General features: G+C 51.2%; 1 protein-coding gene across 1 annotated transcript in view; it reads right to left on the bottom strand.

The window, feature by feature from the left end:
• The window catches only part of ERGIC1 (endoplasmic reticulum-golgi intermediate compartment 1), a 101,497-nt gene that overhangs the window by 9,506 nt on the left and 71,067 nt on the right, over positions 1–20,924 (bottom strand). Inside the window, exons 6-9 of the mRNA XM_058723482.1 lie at positions 14,100–14,204; positions 9,204–9,264; positions 4,922–5,022; positions 2,027–2,149 (exon numbers count right to left, since the gene is read on the bottom strand). Coding sequence (XP_058579465.1) covers positions 2,027–2,149; positions 4,922–5,022; positions 9,204–9,264; positions 14,100–14,204 — 390 coding nt within the window. The remainder of the gene's footprint in view (positions 1–2,026; positions 2,150–4,921; positions 5,023–9,203; positions 9,265–14,099; positions 14,205–20,924) is intronic.

Genomic DNA, 20,924 nt, shown 5'->3' with positions numbered 1-20,924 from the left:
TCTGCCACTGTCAATGCCGTAGCCCCAGGGCCTCAGAGAAGCAGACCACATCTGCACAAATGTACCTACTTGTGTTGTAGTTTCTTACTCTGGGTATGCAGTAAGAGCACTGGGGTAAAAGGAACAACTTGGGGTCCTACCCTGCGGGGCTTTGGGTAAAACCGCTTGCTCACAAGTTCCCCGGCTTTGGGGTCAAAGGGTTTGCGCCTGACCCCGCCAGCAGCTGGTCCAATCTACCTTCATACCAGACAGTGCATGCAGGACCCCTTGCTGTGCATCCCCCCAGTCTCTATTGTGGGTCTTTGAGTTCTGCTAGTCTGATAGGACCAAGCTGGGTCTGGTATTTTGAATCAAATTCCTCCAGTTTCTAGGGAATTTGGGCACCTTTTCATGGCCAGTATGGTCTCTTCTATGAATGCTCAAGTCCTCACCCATTTTTCTTCATGGTCGCTTAACTTTTTCTTACTGGTCTGTAGGAATTCTTTATATATAAATTCTGAAACTCCTGTCTCGTATGTGTGATGAATACCTTTTTCCAATCTGTGTTGAGTGTCTTAGCTTTCTGTTAGGTGCCCTCTGCTGATTGAAAGTTTTGCGTTTTATGGAGTGCGAGAATGTTGTGAGGCTCCTAAAAGCACTAGGGTTCTGACACCCTTTGTACCCACATGACATTCTAGAAGGCAAAAAGCTTCCATTTGATGATCTCCTTTGAGCCCCATGAGGCCTGGGAGGCAGGGAGAGCAGGAACTGTTATTCCTTTTTAATGGATTATAAGACAGAGATGTTGTTGTGGACATCGGACCTTTTTGCCTCTTAGTATCCACCCCTCTGTTTTCTAGTAACTGACCCCTGATTTTTCTCTTGGGGAGTCCCACCCCCTCATAATGTTTGTCTTCTTCATCTGGCTGGGGTCAGCGGGCTGGAAGTCCTTTCATTCTTTAGGCCACAAGGCTGGCATGGGAATGAGGCAGGGCCAGTGACAGCACTACCTTATCCAGGACTCAGGTCCAATTACTGAGAAAGGGGCACTTTCTATGAGTGAATTCTATTTGAAAATGAAGCCGGTACGGAGGAAAGCAGGATTTTAAAAAAAGCCTATTCTAGACAATATTTGTGCCTGGATACAGCCATGCCTGAGGCTTACTTACCCCTCAAGCCAGCTGGACGTGGGGCTGTCTTTTCTGTAACAGAGTCCTGACTAATACAAACCTAGTGGGAGCCAGAAATGAAAGATCCGGGACTAAGACCCCTGATCTTCAATCATTATTAAGAGTATAAAGAGGTACAGGGGAGAAGGGCCTCTCAGTCTCAGTCTCCAAATCTGTGAGGTAGGGATAATCACCCCATCTCTTCCACCTCCGCTGCCTCTGGCTTACCAAACATCTCCGGGCCACCTGGCTGAAGCAGGATGCTGCGAGCCTGCTTTTCTGCCCCCAAGGACACTTTGAACGGAAGGCCAGGAAACAGTATACTTAATAGAAATACTCAGTATCAAAGAAAAATGACATCGGCCTGAAGCTGCTTCACAGAAAACTGGACTTGATGGAGACAACGGCAAGAAAGAAAAGAAAAGAGAGAGGGTGAGAGAGAAAGAAAGGGAAGAAGGAAGAGAGAAAATAAAGAGAAGAGAATGCAAGCAGGAAAGAAGGAAAAAACTCGACAATATCAGCAGTTATAGTTGGAAAATAGACATGGGAAAAAAATGAGTTAAACCTTTGCTGTAAATTTTCCACAGAAAAGGATAAACCCTGCTAAACCCATAAAAAAATAAAAAACTGGATAAAATCACAAACATCTAATTGACCCATATAAAAACCTGCCTAACAAACTAAATAGACTTAGTGATAAACCTCTTTGGAAAATATTTTCTGGATGACATGATTCTGATAACATTTCTAAACATCCTGGGGATCACAACCTCCTGTTTACAGCCTAGGATCCTAGCCCTGCAGGCTGCATCCCGTTCTTTGAGAACCAGGAGTGCTGCTGAGAGAGGGAGCCCACGGCAGGCGCCCCACCTACTCACCGTGGTGATGAACCTGTACAGAGGTTGCCGTCTCTCTGTGTATTTGACCGTGATGGGGCTAAGGTCATAGCGGAACCAGATGGCGGGAATGATGCGGCCTGTGTGGCTGTAGGCTACGTACTCCTGAGGTGAAGGAAGAGAGAACGGGGATGTGAGAATCAGATGTATGAGCCATGTCTCATGGTGGGTGGGGGTTGGAATGCAGAGGGTCCCCCGCCAACCCCTAAGAATGGGCTTTCTTCTCTCCCTCTTGCCTGGAGCCAGACTCTACCAGTTCATCTCACCCCTTTTCCTAGAGGCTCTGCTCTCAGTGTCTGGATGGGCAACATTCCTGGGGATATTTTCAACCCTTTTGGCTGCTTGGAAATTGACCGTATGACCTATGGAAGCTGCACCAGAATCAGAGAGCAGAGATGTAAAAGGACAGGTGTGATTTGGGCTCCATCTGAGTAAAGGCCTACTTCCCCCTTTAACTCCTGGGTATGCAAAACCCATTCATTTACTCATTGATTATTATTTTTTTTAGGTTTATTTATTTTGAGATAGAGAGAGAACAAATGTGAGCGGGGAGGGGCAGAGAAAGAGGGAGATAGAAAATCCTAAACAGGCTCTGTGCTGTCAGTGCAGAGCCCCACACGGGGCTCGATCCCACGAACTGTGAGATTATGACCTGAGCCCAAATTGAGAGTCAGATGCCCAGCTGACTGAGTCACCCAGGCACCCCTACTCATTGTTTACTGAGCACCCTTCCTGTGTGCTGGCACCCCTGCTGGCTGCTGGGGACTCTAAGGGTGGTAAGCCCTGCCCCATCCCCAGAGCAGGTTGTCAGGGGAGGTAGGTGTCACAATCTGGAAAGGATGCTGATGTAAAAGAGTATCTCCAATACTGCCACATTACGCACGCAGTGATACAGAGACATGGAGTGCTACAGGGCCAGGAACAAATGACCAATTCTCCCCAGGGTTTGTGGAAGGCTTAGTGAAGAGGGGGCATTCTAGGTCACACAGGACATCCTTGGGTGTGTGTGTGTGTGTGTGTAAGAGATATGAGCATAAAGGCCATGTGGGGAGTGGCTTTCTTCAAAGAAGGAACACAAACTGCAAAGAGAGAGGGACCCTAAGACAAGGCTTCCTGAGACGGCACCTGGCTGGGTAGGATTAGAAGGCGGCTAGGAGCTGAACTGATGTGTATCCCCTCTGATCTGGGCATTTGCTGGACACCTCTGGGCTACTCTCATCTGTCTACAATAACTGTAGACTGGACTCAACCACAGGGGAGCCCCCAATCCCAAATACTAGGCCCCAAGCTCTGAAGCTTCTCCAGGGATGATCCAAGACCACCCCCCCCCACCCCCGCCCACTGATGGATTGCCATCGGCTCTGACAGGCACGGCCCTGTCTGTTCCCAGAGCAGGCTGGGGCCAAGGCCACAGAGAGAGCTGAGCAAGCTGTCCTGGCTGCTGGGTCTTTGCCAAAGCCTCGGGGGAAGGAGCCTTGGACAAAACAAGATGAGCTTTCTCCAGGGAGAGCTGATGGGGCAGGGTGACTGTCTGGGTCAAAGCCCAGAGATGAGGGATAGAGGAAAATAATGAAAAGTAGCAGCAGTAGGTACCATTTACCCAAAGCCTCCTTTGCGGACAAAGCAGTTTTTAAGACATTGCCTCATTTGATGGCCATCTTATCAAGTGCACCATCCCCATTTTACAAATGAGTCAACAGAGGCATAGAGCAGTTGTGTGACTTGTCCCAGGCCATACAACTAGCAAGTGACTGAGCCGGGTCTGAACTAGCAGTCTGCTCCAGCCCCACCTCTTCTGCTCAGACTGTGTCCACATTCTCCCAGCCACTGGATGTTGTCAGCACTTGACAGTTACAATGAGCTGCCCTTCAAGAAACAGTGAGTGAAAGAAAGAGAACTCGCTTTGGAAAGTTACACCAGAACATCAGCACAGGGACCCCAGGTCGCCCGGGAGAGAGCAGCTCTCAGACCAACAGACTCAAGGGCCCCCGTTCAGACTGAGTGGGTGATGGGATCAAGATGCCAGGCTCTGGAGCCAAAGGAGAACCTTGTTCTAGTCCCCACTTGGCCACTTTGTAGCTCTATAACTACATCTCAGTGCCTCAGTGGCCAAATCTGTAAAATGGGGACAAACGGAGCTGTCACGGTGACTGAAAATGATGGTGGGGGTAGAGAGCTTAGCGTCATAGCTGACCCACAGCTAGTGCTCAGTAAATGGTAGCTACTACTCTATTATTATTAGCTGAGCTGAACAATGCATCACCTATAAGGGGTTTAGCAGCCCTGGAACAGAAGAAAAAGGAGAGTCCTGGTGATAAAGGGATCCACTGGGGGTGCCTCAACTAACATGTTTCAAGCATTCATGTTCATTGGCGGGGTCAACTCTGGGGAGGCCAGAGGCTGTCTCAGCTTGAAACAAATGTCAGTCACCCTATTCTGCTGGCTCTGACCATGCTCTGCTGCCCACCAACGCCTACCTGCTTCTCCATGACTTTGAGTGCTGGGGTCCTAGAACGTTCCTGTTAACCGATGGCCAACTGGTATGATTCAAGGTCCTTGTGATCCTGGATAAAGTGCTTGTACCCTGAGAACCAGAGCATCTGTCGTGTGTTGACCTATCAGGATCCTGAGTCTAAAGGACTGGGGCCAGATGCAAGGCTCTTTCTCAACAGATCACATCCTATGTCCTGGTTAGATTTCCTCCCTTTGATTCTGAGACTGGCCTCTCATCTTTACCCAGGGACAGAGCCTGGCCAGAGCAGCCACAGGAAAGGCCCCCAGATAGGACCCAGCAGGAATTCGCTCAGACACTTGTCGCCTCTGCCTTTGGCCAGCAGAGGGTGCAGTTGCACGCAGCTGGGCCCACCAACTGAGTACCTTGTTGGCCACCGTGTACTGGTAAGAGTATCGTTGCTTGCCACTCTTGTCCTCGTAAACCGTGGGCACGATCTTCAAGATGTAGTCGTGGGAGGCGAGAGCTGCAGGAAGGACACAGCAGGATGAGGCAGGGGGACAGGCACTGACCAGCCGGCAGCTCTTTCTATGCCACTTCAATTCTAAACCTGCTTGGCATTGCTGGGAGGCTGTTTCCAAATTTTCATTGCCAAACAGCCCTTCTTCGTTTCCCCCGCTCTGGACACCAGGAATTGAGAGACTCCATCCATCAGGATCTTTACTCCTGCATTGTGTATGATATTAAAATTCTGGAAACAACCCAAATGTCCATCAACAGGGCAACCGTTGAAAGGTGGGTACTGCGAGAAGCCACGCCCCAAGAGGTATTGTTACACAAAAAGAACTAAGTTGCAGAACGGAGTGAATAACCTGTTTCCATGTACTGGGGGGCAGGGAAAACTCACTCTCTATGCAGGAAGGTATAGAATTTTCTAGAAAGACACCCAAGAAACTATTAGCAATTTTAGTCCCTGGGGAAGAAGGCAGGATTTGATACAGATCACATTTCATTGTGCACCCCCTGGTCCTGTTTGAATATTGTTGCTTTTGAAGCAATAGAAGTTTCAAAAAGAAAGAGCCCACAAACCAGAAAAACAGTATTTACGAAGAATCAATTTCTTTCCCCATTTTCAGTGAACGGAAGATCAGTTCTCCCTCCGCCTGGCCCTGTCTGACCCACCACTGCTGGATGCGGGGAGGCTGCAGAGGGCAGGGACTGTGCCTTACTCATCTCTTGTCCCGGAACCCTGCACAGGGCCTGGCTCAGAGTGCACAGCATCAAGTGCTTACTAAATGAATGAACGGATGGAGGGATGGCTGGCCGGCCAGAGGTATGAATGGAGAACGGATGAATCAGCTTCTGATAAGCATGAGGTAACCGGAATCAAACACGAGGCGGATAGAATGCTGGCCCAAAGTGGCCAAATGTCACCCAGGAAAGGTATGAATTCCCTTGCACCTTCTGGGAGGTTCCGAGAAGCCCAAAGACCCTTCTGTGGTTGCCTTCTACAGTCTCAGGTCAGGGGTCATGGATATAAAAGCGCACGGGAATTTAGCCTTGAGTTTTCGAATCCTGGCTGAATCAGTTCTGAGTCCTTGGACTCCCTTGCTGTAAGAGGGTAGGGGGTGTAGATGACAGCCATGGCCTCTTCCTGCTAATACTGCATCTTGGTGAGAAAAGGGTAGTGCTTCCTGAATTGTCTTGAGGCCTGAGCCCTCTGAAAACCTCAGAAAAGCCCTGCAGCTTCAGGTCTGAGCCCATGAAGATCCCAATACCCCACTTTCTCAAACCTGCTGTGGTCCTCGGGTATCAGGAGCAGTAGAGTTACCCAGGATTTAAAAGTTACCCTGGGCCTCACCCCTGGAGGTCCCTGCTCAGTGGTTCTGGAGTGGGGCTCAGAATCTGCATTTGAGATACAGCACTCCAGATGCCCATCACCCCAGGTTAAAAACTTGAGGGAAGGAAAGAGTGAACGCCTTATGAAAAATCACACTCGTGGAAGTTCTGTTACAATTTGTACAAAATACAGAGGATCCTAAAAAGAAAAAATAAAACCACCCACAAATCCGCCATCCACAGAAAACCATGGGTTCACGTTCTTGCGTATAAACTGCTAGACTTATACATATATTCATGTCTTCCTAAAATTCGATCATACCGTACCTTTTTTCTAAGTACTAAACACCACAGATACCATTTTAGGCCCAAGACCCAGAAAGTAAGCTCTGTAAGTGTTTCTTTTATTTGCTGCAAAATCCTCTAGCACAGGGCCTGGCACATAGTACGTCCTCAATAAACGTTTGCTGCCTGAATGCCAGCAGAGGTCTGACACATCATGGTCAGTGGCTGCACGCAACTCCCAGCGCAGACCCGTAAATGTACTCAACCGACCCCCCCCCCCGACCCCGTGGCTAGACACTGACGCTGTTCCTCATTTGCACTCTTGTAAACAATGACCTAATGAACATTATTTTCCTAAATCTGTGCACACTCTCTTAATTATTTCCTTAGCTTACTCTCCTATGAGTAGAAATGATGACTCAAAGGCAATGACCATATTTAGGGCCTTTGATACCCTTTGCCAAATGCCCACTAGAGACACCGCACCTAATTCCACCCACATGGAGTCCTCGTCAGTGGACCCCCTCCAAGGGGCTGCTGGCTCCCACCTGATCCTGTCAGGCCCACATACCCTTTCGCTCCCTCCCAACAGCTTATTATGGAAAAATTCAAACACAGAAAAAATGGGGAATCATATTATGAGCCCCACATACCTTATTCCCCAGGTTCAGCAATTAACAACACACGGCCAATTTTTTCATCCCTACCCTACTGTTCCCCCCCGACCCCATTTTATTTTGAAGCAAATCCCAGACATCACATCAATTCATCCACAGATATTTTAGTTATGTCTCCATAAAAGATAAAGACTCTTAAAAAACAAAACACAACAACCACAATGTCATCATCATGGCTAAAACATCAACAATCACTCCTCAGGAGGAAAACAGGTCACTCCAAGTGGGGGTTACTTTAGACAAGATGCTCAGGGAGGGCCTCTCGGAGGTGGTGGCTTTTGAGCGGAGACCTATATGACAGCCCTCAGTGGGAAGGTCTGGAAGCAGAGAGGGCAGGCAGCAAAGGCAAAGCCCTGGCAGGGACACCAAGCTGGAGGGCCGAGGGAAGGAAAAGCCAGCCCTACCCCTGGCTGCCTGTTGTCTGATCTAATGCATTTTCCTTCCCACGGAAGCCAGCCCGGGATGGCTTTCGTCACTAGCCCTGGGGCAGGCAGGGTTTTCTGCGCATACACTCTGGTTCCTTCCTCGCTCGGTTCTATTTCAGTATCAGGCCGCCGAGGGGTCCATGCTAACTGCAAGTGCACGTGGATGGCAGCCTTGGGACGGTGTGCTGCCCTTACCCAGAACTGCAACGACTACACCATCACCCGAAGGATCATCACCCTCACTTACAATCAGACATTTGCATGAAAAGAAGAAGGCACTGCTCACACTCATATGCTGCAGGAGGCGGCACGGAACGGGCGCGCACCCAGGGGGAAAGCAACAGGATAATGTAAATAAAGCAAATACCGCAAATATCACAGACATTACCGGAATGGTAAAAAACTAGAAAAAAAATAGACATTTTCCATGAGAAGACAATGCCTTAATAGAGCACAGCAGAGCTGCTAGATGGGCAACCATGCCTCTGTCACCACTGGAAAAACTGTACAAAAATTGTGGTTAACGTAACAATGTCAAGTACAAAAATCAGAAGGTAAACTGCCGTCTACTTGCTTTGAAAAAATGACCTCTGCTGATGGACAAGGGTTCACGGGAACACGGAGAAATGAGAAGTGTGATTTGTTGTGGGGCGGGGGGGAAGGGTAGGTCATGGACAGCTGTTTTCTTTTGGGTGAATTTCTGACTGTCAGAGAGAACAGTGTATTTTAAGAAACAATGCGAAAAGCCTTATGGGTAAAAAAAAAGTGAGCTCAGGTGAGGAAATAAGTCAAGGTAACCTGTCTTGCAGGATCCAGCGGATGAATGCATTTAAGCAGACACGCCACCTGGACCCATTCTGTGCGTGCATCCGTGGCCCTAGGTGTGTGCACATGTGCATGTGTAGGTGTGTAAACATTCATTAGATGAGGCCACAGACAGGTGTGTACATACGTGTGTCAGCGTGTAAAGACATGGAGCCCTCTTTACTTAGGGCCAAGATGCCAGAATGCTGAGGGGGTAGACAGCTCAGGGAGGGGGCACTGATGGGTGGGAGGGGCTCAACCAGGAGGAGAGTATGGGGTTGGGGGGCGGCCCAGGTGGTCAGACCTGACTGGGCCATCCACAGCCCTGTTCTCACAGTGCCACTGGAACCAAAATAAATTCTGGCTCTGCCATGACTCCCTGTGGGGATCTTAGGTGATTATATTGCCTAAGAACAATCACGTGGCATGAGAACAATAATGATGATAATAGCTGGTATTCACTGAGCACTTATGATGTTGCCTAGGGCTGTCACATACTTTCCCCGGGGGGCACAGGTCCCCTCCTTTGTAAGACGGGGCTGGTTCCACCTTCCTCACAGGCCAGCTGTGGGAACGAACAAAGCATTAACAGCTCTGCTCACGGTGAGTGCTTGATAAATAAACGTTCCCTTCTTGTCCCCCTTTCCCCGCCCCCAGTTGGGATATGGGATACATACGGTTGGAGGTGAGTCTGTCTGCTCCCCCGAGAGCGTTGAAAGCTCCATGGACATTCTGGACCTGTGGAGAAGCACAGTGAGGGGGCTGACCTCAGAATGCCACCACCTCCAGGTATAGCCCTGGCCGTGAGGGGACGGCCAGGTGCGACCTGGTTTAGGGACCTTACCCAGCATGGTCTGTCTCGTAGAGAAGCTGTGGGGAGCAACAGAGAGACACGGGACGGGTCTGGCACCCGGCAGCCACTAGCTTGCTTCCCATCTTGGGTACCTCTAATGTGCCACTCTGTCCTGTGTACTTCTAGCCATCTCATTTAATGTCCCTAATGATGTACTGTTGACCCTATTTTACAGAAGATCAGACCAAGGCTTGGAGAAGCACTGAAGCACTTGTCCAGCATCACACGGCTGATAACTGGCTGAGCCAAACTCCAAATTCAGGTATCTGACCTCAAGCCTGAGCTCTTTCCATCAAGGCACTCAGGAAATACAAGTGCAGGCGAGTCTAGGTCCCAGCACACGCCTCCTGAGATCCTCTACAGCTCACAGTTCTCTGAGGACCCAGGGCTGCTGGCCTCACTGTATCTGCTACAGAGAACATGTAGCAGTTGTGGGGCTGAAGGCCACACCCTACCTATTCCCTGATGATGAGGGGAAACCACGTCAGCCATAGGAAAATCTAAAGCAGGGCAAGGCATGGGGCACATGGGGCATGCCACCATGGGCATGGTTAACAGGAGTTGCCAACGTAGACACGCTGGAGGGCTTCTTGGAGGCAGTGACACTGACACCCAGGAAAGTGGGAAGTTAATCAGGCAAGCAGCATGTGTGAAGGCATGAGCCTGGAGACTGAGGAATAAACAGAGGCCTGTGTGGCCCCAGAGGAAGGAGGTAAGAAGCAGGAAGTAGGGAGGTCAGAGAGGTAGGTGAGAACAGGCTCCTGCAGAGAGGGCCACTTCAGGAACAGTGGGAAGTAGCTGGGTGGCCTGATCTTTGATCCTGGTCTCAGGTGGCTGACGTCTATCGAGCACTTAACAGAGCTGCATACCCTTAACAAGTCCAAAGAAAAGGAAAATCTGTCCGGTGCTGCCTTAGGGAATGACAATCTGACGACTTGGTTTCTAACCCAAGAAGATGGTGGTTATGGACACGAGAGCGAGAATGTTCCCTCCCACAGTCACGTGTCATGGTTTTATCTCACATTCATTTGTATGATCACTTGATTAACTTCTGTTTTCCCCTCTAGACTGTAGGTTCCACAAGAGCAGGGACCGTGCTTGTCCTCAGCAACGTGCACAAGGCACATCATGTGCCTAATAGGTGCTCGAGAAATATTTGTTGCATGGATGATGGATAATGGATGGGTAGATGGAGCCTCAGTTGTTTTGGGTTTTTTCCACTTAAAGAAAATCCTATTTCCACCACAACCATGACCAAGAAGAAGGCTGTTACTGCCCTGTTCTGTCCACAGCACACAACAACACAAGACTGCCCCCTCTCCTACCCATCTGTCCCCTTCCTTTCTCCCTGCTACCCAGCCTCAGTCGGCGCCCTGGCTCCCCTGGCCCTGGCTGCAGCCCTTCCGTCACCTCCACTCTGGCCTCACGGCCATCCTCCACATAGCAGGTGGGTGCTCTAACACACCAACCTGCCCGAATCTAGTAAAACTCAGCTCTCTGCTCCCATTCCAGGACACTTCCGCGCCCTCTCTGCCACCTCCGAGGAGCGCTCACTTCCCAGGCTTCATTACAGAACACCATTCTGATGATGTGGACACCTGCTGATTCATTTTTTCTAAAATAACCTTGCGGCTCTTTTATATGAAAATGACCAACTGGGCGTGTCATAGAGTGGGAGATGTGGGAGATGCCCCTTTGCCCATGAGACTTCCCTGTGAGCCTGGCCAAATCCTCACTCTCAGGGCTTGACTTACATGTCACCTGAGAGGTCACCTCCCTGACCTCCCAGGCTGGGAGGTACCCTGTCCCTGCTCCCATATCACTGCCCAGATGATATGCTCATACCTCTGCCCCTCTGCCTCTCTTGTCCTTAGCCCTCCTTGTCCTATATCATCATGTTTATTTGTTTGATCTTTTCTTCTTTTGAGAGCAAGAACCCTGTATTGTTTACCCATCATGTAACCCCAGGGCCTGGCACAGAGCAGAAATCTCAAGAGGGTCTGACGGATCCATGACTATATGGGGCACAGTGACAGAAGACCTGGGGCCAGACATGTCTGGTTTCTTAGAAGCTGTGTGACCTTGGACAAGCTACTGAATCCCTCTGACCCAGTTTTCTCATCAGGAAAAATAAATGCCATCCAGTATCCTTGAGGGGAGTTTTTGTGAGGATTCAACAAGATGTCATCTGTAATGTTGCTCTCTAGGTAAGAAAGTGCAGGCTTCCGGGGTCAAAACCTCCCACAGGGAAGGAGTGTGGTGTGGTACAAAGACTGGGTTTGAACTCTGCCGGTGCAGAGCTGAGTGACCCTGGACTCACGACTCCACGTGTCAGTTTCCTCCTGTGCCCACTAGAGTTCACAGAGACCACCTTCCCAGGGCTGTGGTGCAGATTTGGTGAGCTGGTGGGTCCAAAGGCAGCTAAGAGACTGCCTAACACCTAGTATATGGAGGGCCCACTGCCTACTACATGCTTGTGGTTTGTCAGCTACTGTCCCACTGGGGGTGGTGACCACCCCACATCCTGTCTCCTTCATGGCCATGTGAGCCCCTCAAGGGCTGGCAGCATGCTTTTTTTTTTTGTTTAATTTTTTAATGTTTGTTTATTTCTGAGAGACAGAGAGAGACAGAGTGTGAGCAGGGGAGGGGCAGAGAGAGAGGGAGACACAGAATCTGAAGCAGGCTCCAGGCTCTGAGCCGTCAGCACAGAGCCCGACGCGGGGCCTGAGCTCACAAACCGCGAGATCATGACTTGAGCCGAAGTCGGACGCTTAACCGACTGAGCCACCCCGGTGCCCCAGGGCTGGCAGCATGCTTTATCTTGCAGGGCCTGGTGCAGAGCGAGGGTACAAATAGCAACAACAGTGGTAATAGCTCATTTCACTGACCACTTACTCTGTGCCTGGCACTGTTCTAAGGGCTTTGTGTGCATGAATTTGTTTTATCTCCACTACAATCCTATCAGGCGGGTACTATTACTGACCCCATTTTACAGATGGGATAACTGAGGCCCACCAGGAATAAATACTTTGTCCAAGGTCACACAACTAGTAAGTGGTGGAGCCACGATTTGAATCCAGAAAGACAGGCTGGGAACCTCCACACGACAACCCCCTGAATGGAGAGATAGGACGATATGCGTGGTGAACCCTGTGTGAAGTGAGTCCATAGTCCTGGGGCAGGCCGAGTGTGTAGTTAGGGAGTCTGGCTCATGGCACTCAGGGAGGCCAGGATTTCTCTGTTCCTAAGCCCTGTCTCCAAGAGGAAAAATCTCTGTGATTTCCAAAGGGACTGGAAAGGTGATGATTGGGCCACTCAGGCCGGGCACAAGGGGCCACCAGGAAAGAAGCACAAGCCACGTGCAGTGGAGAGAGGAGGTGTGAGCATGCACACGTGCTTAAAGGGCAGTGTGCACTCAAGAGGGTGCATGGGGACGCAGAACCAGCAGTGTGGCCTGAAACCAGACTGCTGATTCAAACTCAGGCTCTGTGACAGACCGCACCCTCCCTGTGCCTCAATTTCCTCACCTGTAAAATGGAGAAAATAAAGTACCCACCTCTTGGGCTGCTAAGCATGAAGAAAGTCATGCTTACAAAGAACAGTGCTTGGCAGGTTCACGTGAGTGGGGCAGTGCAGGCACGAGCGTGTATGTGAGACCTTCCAACGTGGGTGAGCCTGCGCACTTCCGGGTGGTGTGTATGAGCTGTGTTTGTGCAAGGGTCTGAGTGTGTGTCCATCTTGTATGTGTGCTTAGGGATGGATCTTAGGGTGTACGTAGGAGCACAGGTATGTCTGGGTATACCTTTCAGTGTGTGTGATGCGTGTGTGCATATAAGTGGCATAATGTTGTATGTGCTGGGCTTGCGGGCCTGTGTGAGCCCCATGTGCACACCACCATTCCTGGAGGGACCCCACCCCCCAGCACCCTCAACCAGGATCCGGGATTCTCATCGAGCAAGGCTTGGGGACAGGACCTGGGGTCCCAATCCCAGCACTGTGGCTGGAGCAATGACTTCCCTGCTCTGAGCCTCAATTCCAGAATCCACCTTTAGGACCACAGTGAGCAGTAGAAAAAAGAAAGAACATCCAAGCTCCCCTGCCTGCGGCTGGTAGAGAGTCGGGGGGGGGTGGGGCGCGCCTGTGTTCCGTCCCCTCACACTGCTGCCATGGGTAGGGAGCTGCTGGGCCAGGCCCGCCGAAGGCGACCCTCTCCATCATGACAAGGACTGTCAGAAGGCTTTGTCCACTGTGTTACCCCTATTTAGTGGCCGTGGGTACTGGGCTGGAAGGCAGAAAGGGCCACAGAGGGGACCAGGCCGGACTCTGGCATCAAACAGATCTGCTGGCAGACCCTGGACAAGAGGCTTCTCTGGGCCCAGCTCCATGACTGTAACACACGGTGCCTCCTTGTGCCTCATAAGGCTGTGCCAGCACGGAGAAAGCACCAGCGCTTAGTACTTGCTCATGAAAAGCAAGTCCCTTTCCCCAGCCTCCAGGTCTCAACCCAAGGTTCCAAGTCCAGTGCACTGTCAATAAAACTGCAGTTGCACGCCCAGAAGGAATGATACAGAGGAGCTGTTTGATGGAGCAGAGACTCAGAGGAGGTGACCCCTCTACACGTCATCTCTCTGTGCCCAGAGAGGACAGAAGGCTTCGGGTGACACAGCCGCCTCGCTGTATGCCCACCCCAGTCATGTCACCTTGAGTGTGCCCTGCTCACCTGCAGTGTGTCCCCAAAGGAGAGCTTGTGGATGACATGGGTCATGTCCGGGTTCTGTGGCTGGGCTGTGGCACTGTGTGTAGACACGTGGAAGTTGCCTGGGACCTGGGGGGAGAGATACAGGTTTCAGGAGTGTCGTTGGCTGCCGCAGAGGGTGCGCTGCAGGTCTTCACTCTGGTGTCGGACAGCTCTGGATTTGGATCCCAGCCTGGTCCAAGCCATGGGACTCTGAAGGAGCCGCCGCCCTTCCCTGAGCCTCAGGTTCCTCATCCGTAGAATGGGCGCAGTAGCAGAAGCTACCAGAGGGGGCTGCTGGGATTATGGGAGGAGGAAATACATGTGAGGCATCCAGCTGGGCCCCTGGCACAGGCCAGAGCTCGAAATGGCAGCTGCCCACCAACTTCCTGGCTGTCGGCCCCATAGCAGGTTGAGGCCCACGGACCAACCGAACCTGCTCAAAATCCAAATCAATACCACCGTTCACCCCAATTTGCCCCATCACCTTAGGCTGGGGGATCCTTGAAGGCACAGCTGTGGTGGCCTCCTCTCCTCCCTGGGCCTTGAGGCCCTGGCAGAGCACAGCCCAGGAGAGGCACTGATATCCTGTGACCAGGACCTCCCTGGGTTCTGCTGGGGCATCTCTGTTGCACTAAAAGGCCCCTCCTCCACCAAGCTACTCAGGCCAAGCCCTTGGGATCATCCTGGCCCCCTACCTTTCTCTCACACCTGGCCTCCTGCTCACCAGGAAAGGCTGTCAGCTCCACCCTCACGACATGTAGCACCTGACCTTCTCAAGCCTCCAGTGCTCCCCTGGGGCAGCTTCCTCACTGGGCCCCCAGCTTGCACCCTTGGCACCCACAGGCCCTCCCCCAACAACAGCCAGAGGGGTTCTTTTGAACCCTACCTCTGATCGTGTCACTCCTCTGCTCACAACCTCCTTTGTGTACTCCTTCTGGCCGGGAACGGCCTACCGTGGAGGTCCTACCTCGGTCCTTCGTACCTCTGACCCCTTCCTGGAACCCTCTTTGACATGGCTCTCCCCTCCCTGTTTTCCCTCAGGCCTCTGCTCGGGGAGCCCCCTGACCCCGATTCCCCAAACCCTTTGGTCTGCTAAAGCACTCAGAAACACCTGCCACCGTATCTTTATCTCGTTCTATTCTGCTTCCTCACCGGGGAACGTAAGCTCCACGCTGGTAGGGAGTTGTGTCTGATTTGCTCTGCACTCCCCAGACCCTGGTAGATGCCCACTACATTAGGTACTGGATGAACGAACAAACCAAAGAAAGACATTAATTCTTAAAATAGCATTTGTGGGGCACTTGGGTGACACAGTCAGTTAAGTGTCTGACTCTTGATCTCGGCTCAGGTCATGATCTCACGGTTCATGAGATGGAGCCCCGCACCGGGCTCTGTGCTGATGGTGCAGAGCCTGCTTTGGATCCTGTCTCTCCTTCTCTCTGCCCCTCCCCGACTTGTGCTCGCCCGCTTGTGCTCTCTCGCGCGCGTTCTCTCTCTCAAAATAAATAAACATTGAAAAACTGTTCTAAATAAAAAGTAAATTCTGGAAATAGCATTTTTGATTGTGACATCTGGTAATTTCTATTTTACAGAAAAGAAAACTAAGGCTCGGAAAAGTGAAGACACTTGCTAAGAAACATGCCAAGAGCTGTGGTTTGAACTCAGGGATGCTGGCCTCCAGACTCTGCACACTGAAGCTGGACATGATACTCCCTCCCGCCATTCACCTCAGCAGCCCTGGGTTGATGGCCACACGCAGCCATCCTTTGGGACGTGCTGGTTTTGGGAAGACAGCTCAGACAAGAACCTGACCCTGGACGAGCCTCTGGCCTGTGGTGACACAGGTCTGGAATAGAAAATGAGACTGCGTGACCCACACCGGACCAGAGAGATGTAGACCGTGGGGGCCGTGGGGAGGGCCCCCAACTCAGTTGGGAGTGTTCCGAGAGGGCTTCTCAGCAGAAAGGACCCTGTTGTGCTAAGGCTGTAAAAATGAGTCTGCAGTACTCGGGAAGAGGGGGAAAGGCATCAGAGCTGATGGGTCAGCATGACGAGTACGGAGGTCAGAAACTGCCCGGTTGGTGGGCACGTGTAAAGAACTAGAACGGTCTGCAGGGGTGGTAGCGGCAGAAAATAAAGAGGCATAAGAGGGAGATGGGGCGGTTCAGTAAAGGCCCCAAATGCCATGCTGAAAACGCAGTTTATTTTATTCCAGTTCAACGAACTGCATCAGAGGAAGGAATATGGCTTAGAGCTTCTGGCTAAGCAGCAGTCCATCAAAGTCTGCTTGTTTGGTAAGCATGCCTGTTCCGAACACAAAGCTGTGGGCTGCTCATAGAAGTATTCCTGTCCTCACTAGGGCCTGGGCTTTGGACTCACCTGGAAGGTACCAGGCTGACAGGGTACGGCCTGGCCTCGGCTCACAGGTGAGGCTAGAACGGAGCCTGAGACGTGGGCCTCAGGGGCCCAATTACCCATGGTAGAATAGCAGCTGAGCTCCACACTCCAGTCCAGCCCCACTTCTCAGCTGGGGCACCTTGGGCAAGGTCAGTAACCTGTGTGCCTCAGTTTCCCCATCATCAAGATGGAGACACTAGCTGCAAAAGGTTACTGAGAGGATGAAACAAAGTGGGGAGTGCAAAGCCAATGGCAGCTGTTATTGGGCTGGGTTCCTAGCATGAACGTGTTTGTCATCAGAGCCAGGACAGAAGAACCCCCCTGGAAGACAGAACCACATGTACACAGGCAGGGCATGGGGAGAAGCCCACTGTATCTTAAAAAAATATGTTTAAACTTTATTTTTACTTATATAAATAATAAATTATACATTAATATTATAAAAAAAGGCACATGATCGGGGGGCCTGGGTGGCTCAGTCAGTTAAGCATCTGACTTGGGCTCAGGACATGATCTCACAGTTCATGAGTTCGAGCCTCGTGTCGGGCTCTGTGCTGAAAGCTCAGAGCCCGGAGCCTTCTTTAGATTCTATGGCTCTCTCTCTCTCTCTGCCTCTCCCCCACTCTGTGTTTCTCTCTCTTCAAAAATAAACAAAACATTAAAACAAAAATTAAAAGAAAAAAAAAGGCACATGATCAAGTGAGGACTAAAGGTCCCGTTGTCTATCACCTCTGGAAGAAACCAATAGCGTCCAGCACGTGTCCTTTGGCGTTCTTCCCTGAAGTGAGTGACACGGGGCCTCCAGTGGGCAGAGTTCAGAATGGGGTTTGGAGGCTGGGCCTCACGCTCCCAGAGTGAAGTGAGTCAAGGAGGCTGGCTCCCGCACCATCTGCCACCCGCTGCCTCCCCCCGAGGCTGTGACTCAGTGACCCACTCCCCCTCCACAAGGAATCCATCACAGGTGGCTGACTCATGCCAGCACACGCTGGGCTGAAGAAAGAAACGACGACGCTTTTAGAGCCTGTGACTTAGGAACCTACGTCAGTGTCTCTGATAGATTTTAGAAGCATATAGATGGAGCCAGGCCCCAAACCCGGGCCCATCCTGCCCTCCTCCTGGGGGCTGGCTGATTAAGCGAGGAGTCTGGGCTGCTGGGGGCTGCCGGGGCAGCCTGGAACACTCGAACTTGGACATCTGACTGCTGGCCAACTTCCTGATGGACAGATAAGGAAGCCATGGGGCAAGTGTAAGCCTGATGCTGGGAGATAAAGGGGTGGGGGCCAGCTACTAACCTCACCCATCATCAGGGCACACCGTCACGCTGGCTTTCTTGTCTGAGCACTGCCTGACTGAGAGCTCCTAGGAGGCAGGAACCCTGAACACAGGCAGAGTGGGAGTCTCCACTCCCTGCAAGGGTACGAGGACAGAGGGTGGCCTGAGCCGTGACCTGGAGTGAATGGACACCAGTGGTCACAGCTCGTGTGACCAAGATGCTGGCAAGAAGAAGCAACAGGGGGGCGCAGGGGGAGAGCAGGGGCCTGGTGCCAGGCTGCCTGGGTTCAAAACCTACTTAATCTCTTTGGCCTCAGTTTCCTCAGAGCTGCTGCAAGGAGTAAGTAGGTTAATACAGGAAAGGGCCAGGTAAGAACCTAATCGGTGGTAGCCATAAGGCAAGGGCCAGCTTCACACTTTCCTAGAATCCCTGGCCCTTGCCAGCCAGAGAAGACCAATTTCTTGAACGCCATCCACGCACATTTTAGGAGCACACCTGCACTCAGGTGACAGTGGGTGCCAGCTGATGAGATCACGGATGCTCCCACTGATGGGAGATAAAGCAGGCCAGGGAAAGGGCACCGAGGCTTGTTCCCATCCCCACAGAGTTAAGTGCTTTGTATTTTATTTTATTAAAAAATTTTTTTTTAATGTTTATTCATTTTTGAGAGAGAGAGAGAGAGAGAGAGAGAGAGAGAGAGAAAGCGGGCGAGGGTCAGAGAGCAGACTCTAGGCTCTGAGCTGTCAGCACAGAGCCTGACACGGGGCTCGAACCCATGAACTGTGAGATCACGATCTGAGCTGAAGTAGGATACTTAACTGACTGAGCCACCCAGGCGCCCCAAATGCTTTGTATTTTAATTTGCTCATGTCTTACAATCTGTGAGGGCAATGTTATTATCCCCATTTTTCAGATGCAGAAACTGAGGCTTAGAGAGGCTAAACTGCCCAGAGTCATTCATTCAATCAGTGAGCACTGTAGCCAGGATTCTCGACCACAGATAGGTCTGACCCCAAAGAGCAAGTCCCACTCCCCACTCTGGGGGCCCCACCAAAGCCCATCTGAGGGGAGCCGACCACAGCCTGGGCGTGTTTGCTAAGGGGGGAGGAGGGTGCGGTGCTGGGCTATCTCCTGGGTGGTGTTTCTCCTGTGTCCATCCCAGGCTGGGTGTCAAAATGGCCCCTTCTCGTTCACTGTCTGGGGCATAAATATTTGTTTAAGCCAGGTGATCATAATACCCCTGAGGGGAGGCTCCCACAACCAGGACTGCGTGTGTGTGTGTTCATCCTCCACCGTCACCCCTCAGACAGGCCTCCCCTTACACCCCAATCTCAGTGGTTTCTCTCCCTTATTCTCCACCCTAACACCCTCTTCATTCTCTTCACGGCTGCTTTACCAAAACCGCAATTTGCTTGTTTGAGTGTTTACCTGTGGGGTGGCTACCACCCCATAATAGACCACAGTGCCATCAAGGTCAGGGACCATGATCGTTCCTTTTAGCACTGCATCCCAGTGCCAAGTGTGGAGCCAGGCACAAAGCACTCAATAGCATGATGTATGAATGAATCAGCAAGGGGCGGGACGCAATGGTCCAAAGAAGTCAAGAAGTGAAATGGGGGTCAGAGGAGAGGGAAGGAGGGACTCCCCGGAGGGACTCCCCGGAGGGACCCACGTCAACGAGGTCTGTGGAAGAGCAGCAGTTCTCCAGGCACAGCAAGAGCCTAGGCCTGCCACCAACTGGCCTATCTCCCTGCGTGCCCACACGCCCGCCCGCCCTCCCTCCTCTCCAAGGCCGCCTCTCCAGCCCGCTGCTCTCTCCCACGTCATTGGCGTTCCCCTGCAGCTCCCAGGTCAGTCACCCCACCCACGCAGCACCGGCCCTTCCCCTTTGATCCACGTTCTCTTCTAGATTCTAGGGCCCGCCTAGGCCTGGTTCCCTCCTACCTGCCTGGCGGCTCCTTCTCCTACCTTTCATCACCCCCCTCATCTCCCCACTCCTCAACGCTGGAGCGTATCAGAAATCAGTCCTGAAACCACATTTGCATCAAGACTTTGGGTTCTTGCATTTGGTGCCACAGGCCCTTTGCCAGTCCGGTGACACGTGTTTTAAATGTTTAAGATGTGTTGAATATATCCAATACATAGGATTATGGAGGAAAGAAATGATGTGTAAGCAGTAATTAAAATACGAAAAAACATACTTAAATAGGCTTCTTTATTACCACAGCAAATAATAAGACCTGGTCACAGGTCAACTGATCACTCTGATTTCAAAGTAGTGATGAATGTAAACAGTATCTCAAAATTATCTGCAACTATTTTAATGTGATATAAATATCGGCAATTTATTGGTGACAAGTCACAGGTGCTGCTAAGGCTACTATGGTTTGTAGCCAACGTCCATCATAGGAGAAAATGCTGAATTTGAGTCAGAGCTTCATAAAAATCAACATGTCATTTTTTTCCCCCATGCAAGTTCATAGACCCCTTGGATTCAGTCTACACTCCCTGGGGTGTCAGTGAACTCCATGTTTGGAAAAATTTCTACACCTTCTCTCTGGATAGTTTAGCTTAGGCCAATAATCCGCAAACATTCGTGGCATTGGAATCCCCTGGAAGGCTCATTATAACACAGATTAGGGGGTTCTGAAGCGGGGCCCGAAAATCTGCATTTCTAGTAAGTTCTGAGGTGGTACTGATGCTGCTGGTCTGGGAGCCTACTCTGAGTAGCGCTGATGGAGACCTAGGACCCCAACATCATCTATTCACTGATGACCCCCCCCCACATTTACATTCCGGCTCAGAACACTCTCCCGAACCCCAGAAACACACCTCCGATGTAGTATCTCTGGGAGGAATCCCAAATGAAACACATCCAGAATTGAACTACAGTTTCCCAGCCCTACTGCCCACAGAATCCATGCTTGCCCAGACTTCCATATCCAGAAAATGGGACCTTCTGCTTGTCCAGACAAAGACCTAAGAGGTTTCTTTGATTCCACTCTTGCCCTCACTACCCATAACCAACCGATCGGCAAGTCTCGTTGACTCCACATCCCTAATCTGGCCACTTCTCTCCAACTCCACTGCACACCCAGTGACCATGACCTCTGCTCTTGGCCCCTCCAGTGTGCTCC

The sequence above is a fragment of the Neofelis nebulosa genome, chromosome 1 (genome assembly GCF_028018385.1).
Source record: "Neofelis nebulosa isolate mNeoNeb1 chromosome 1, mNeoNeb1.pri, whole genome shotgun sequence".
NCBI lineage: Eukaryota > Metazoa > Chordata > Mammalia > Carnivora > Felidae > Neofelis > Neofelis nebulosa.
This window is presented reverse-complemented; position numbering and strand designations above follow the sequence as displayed.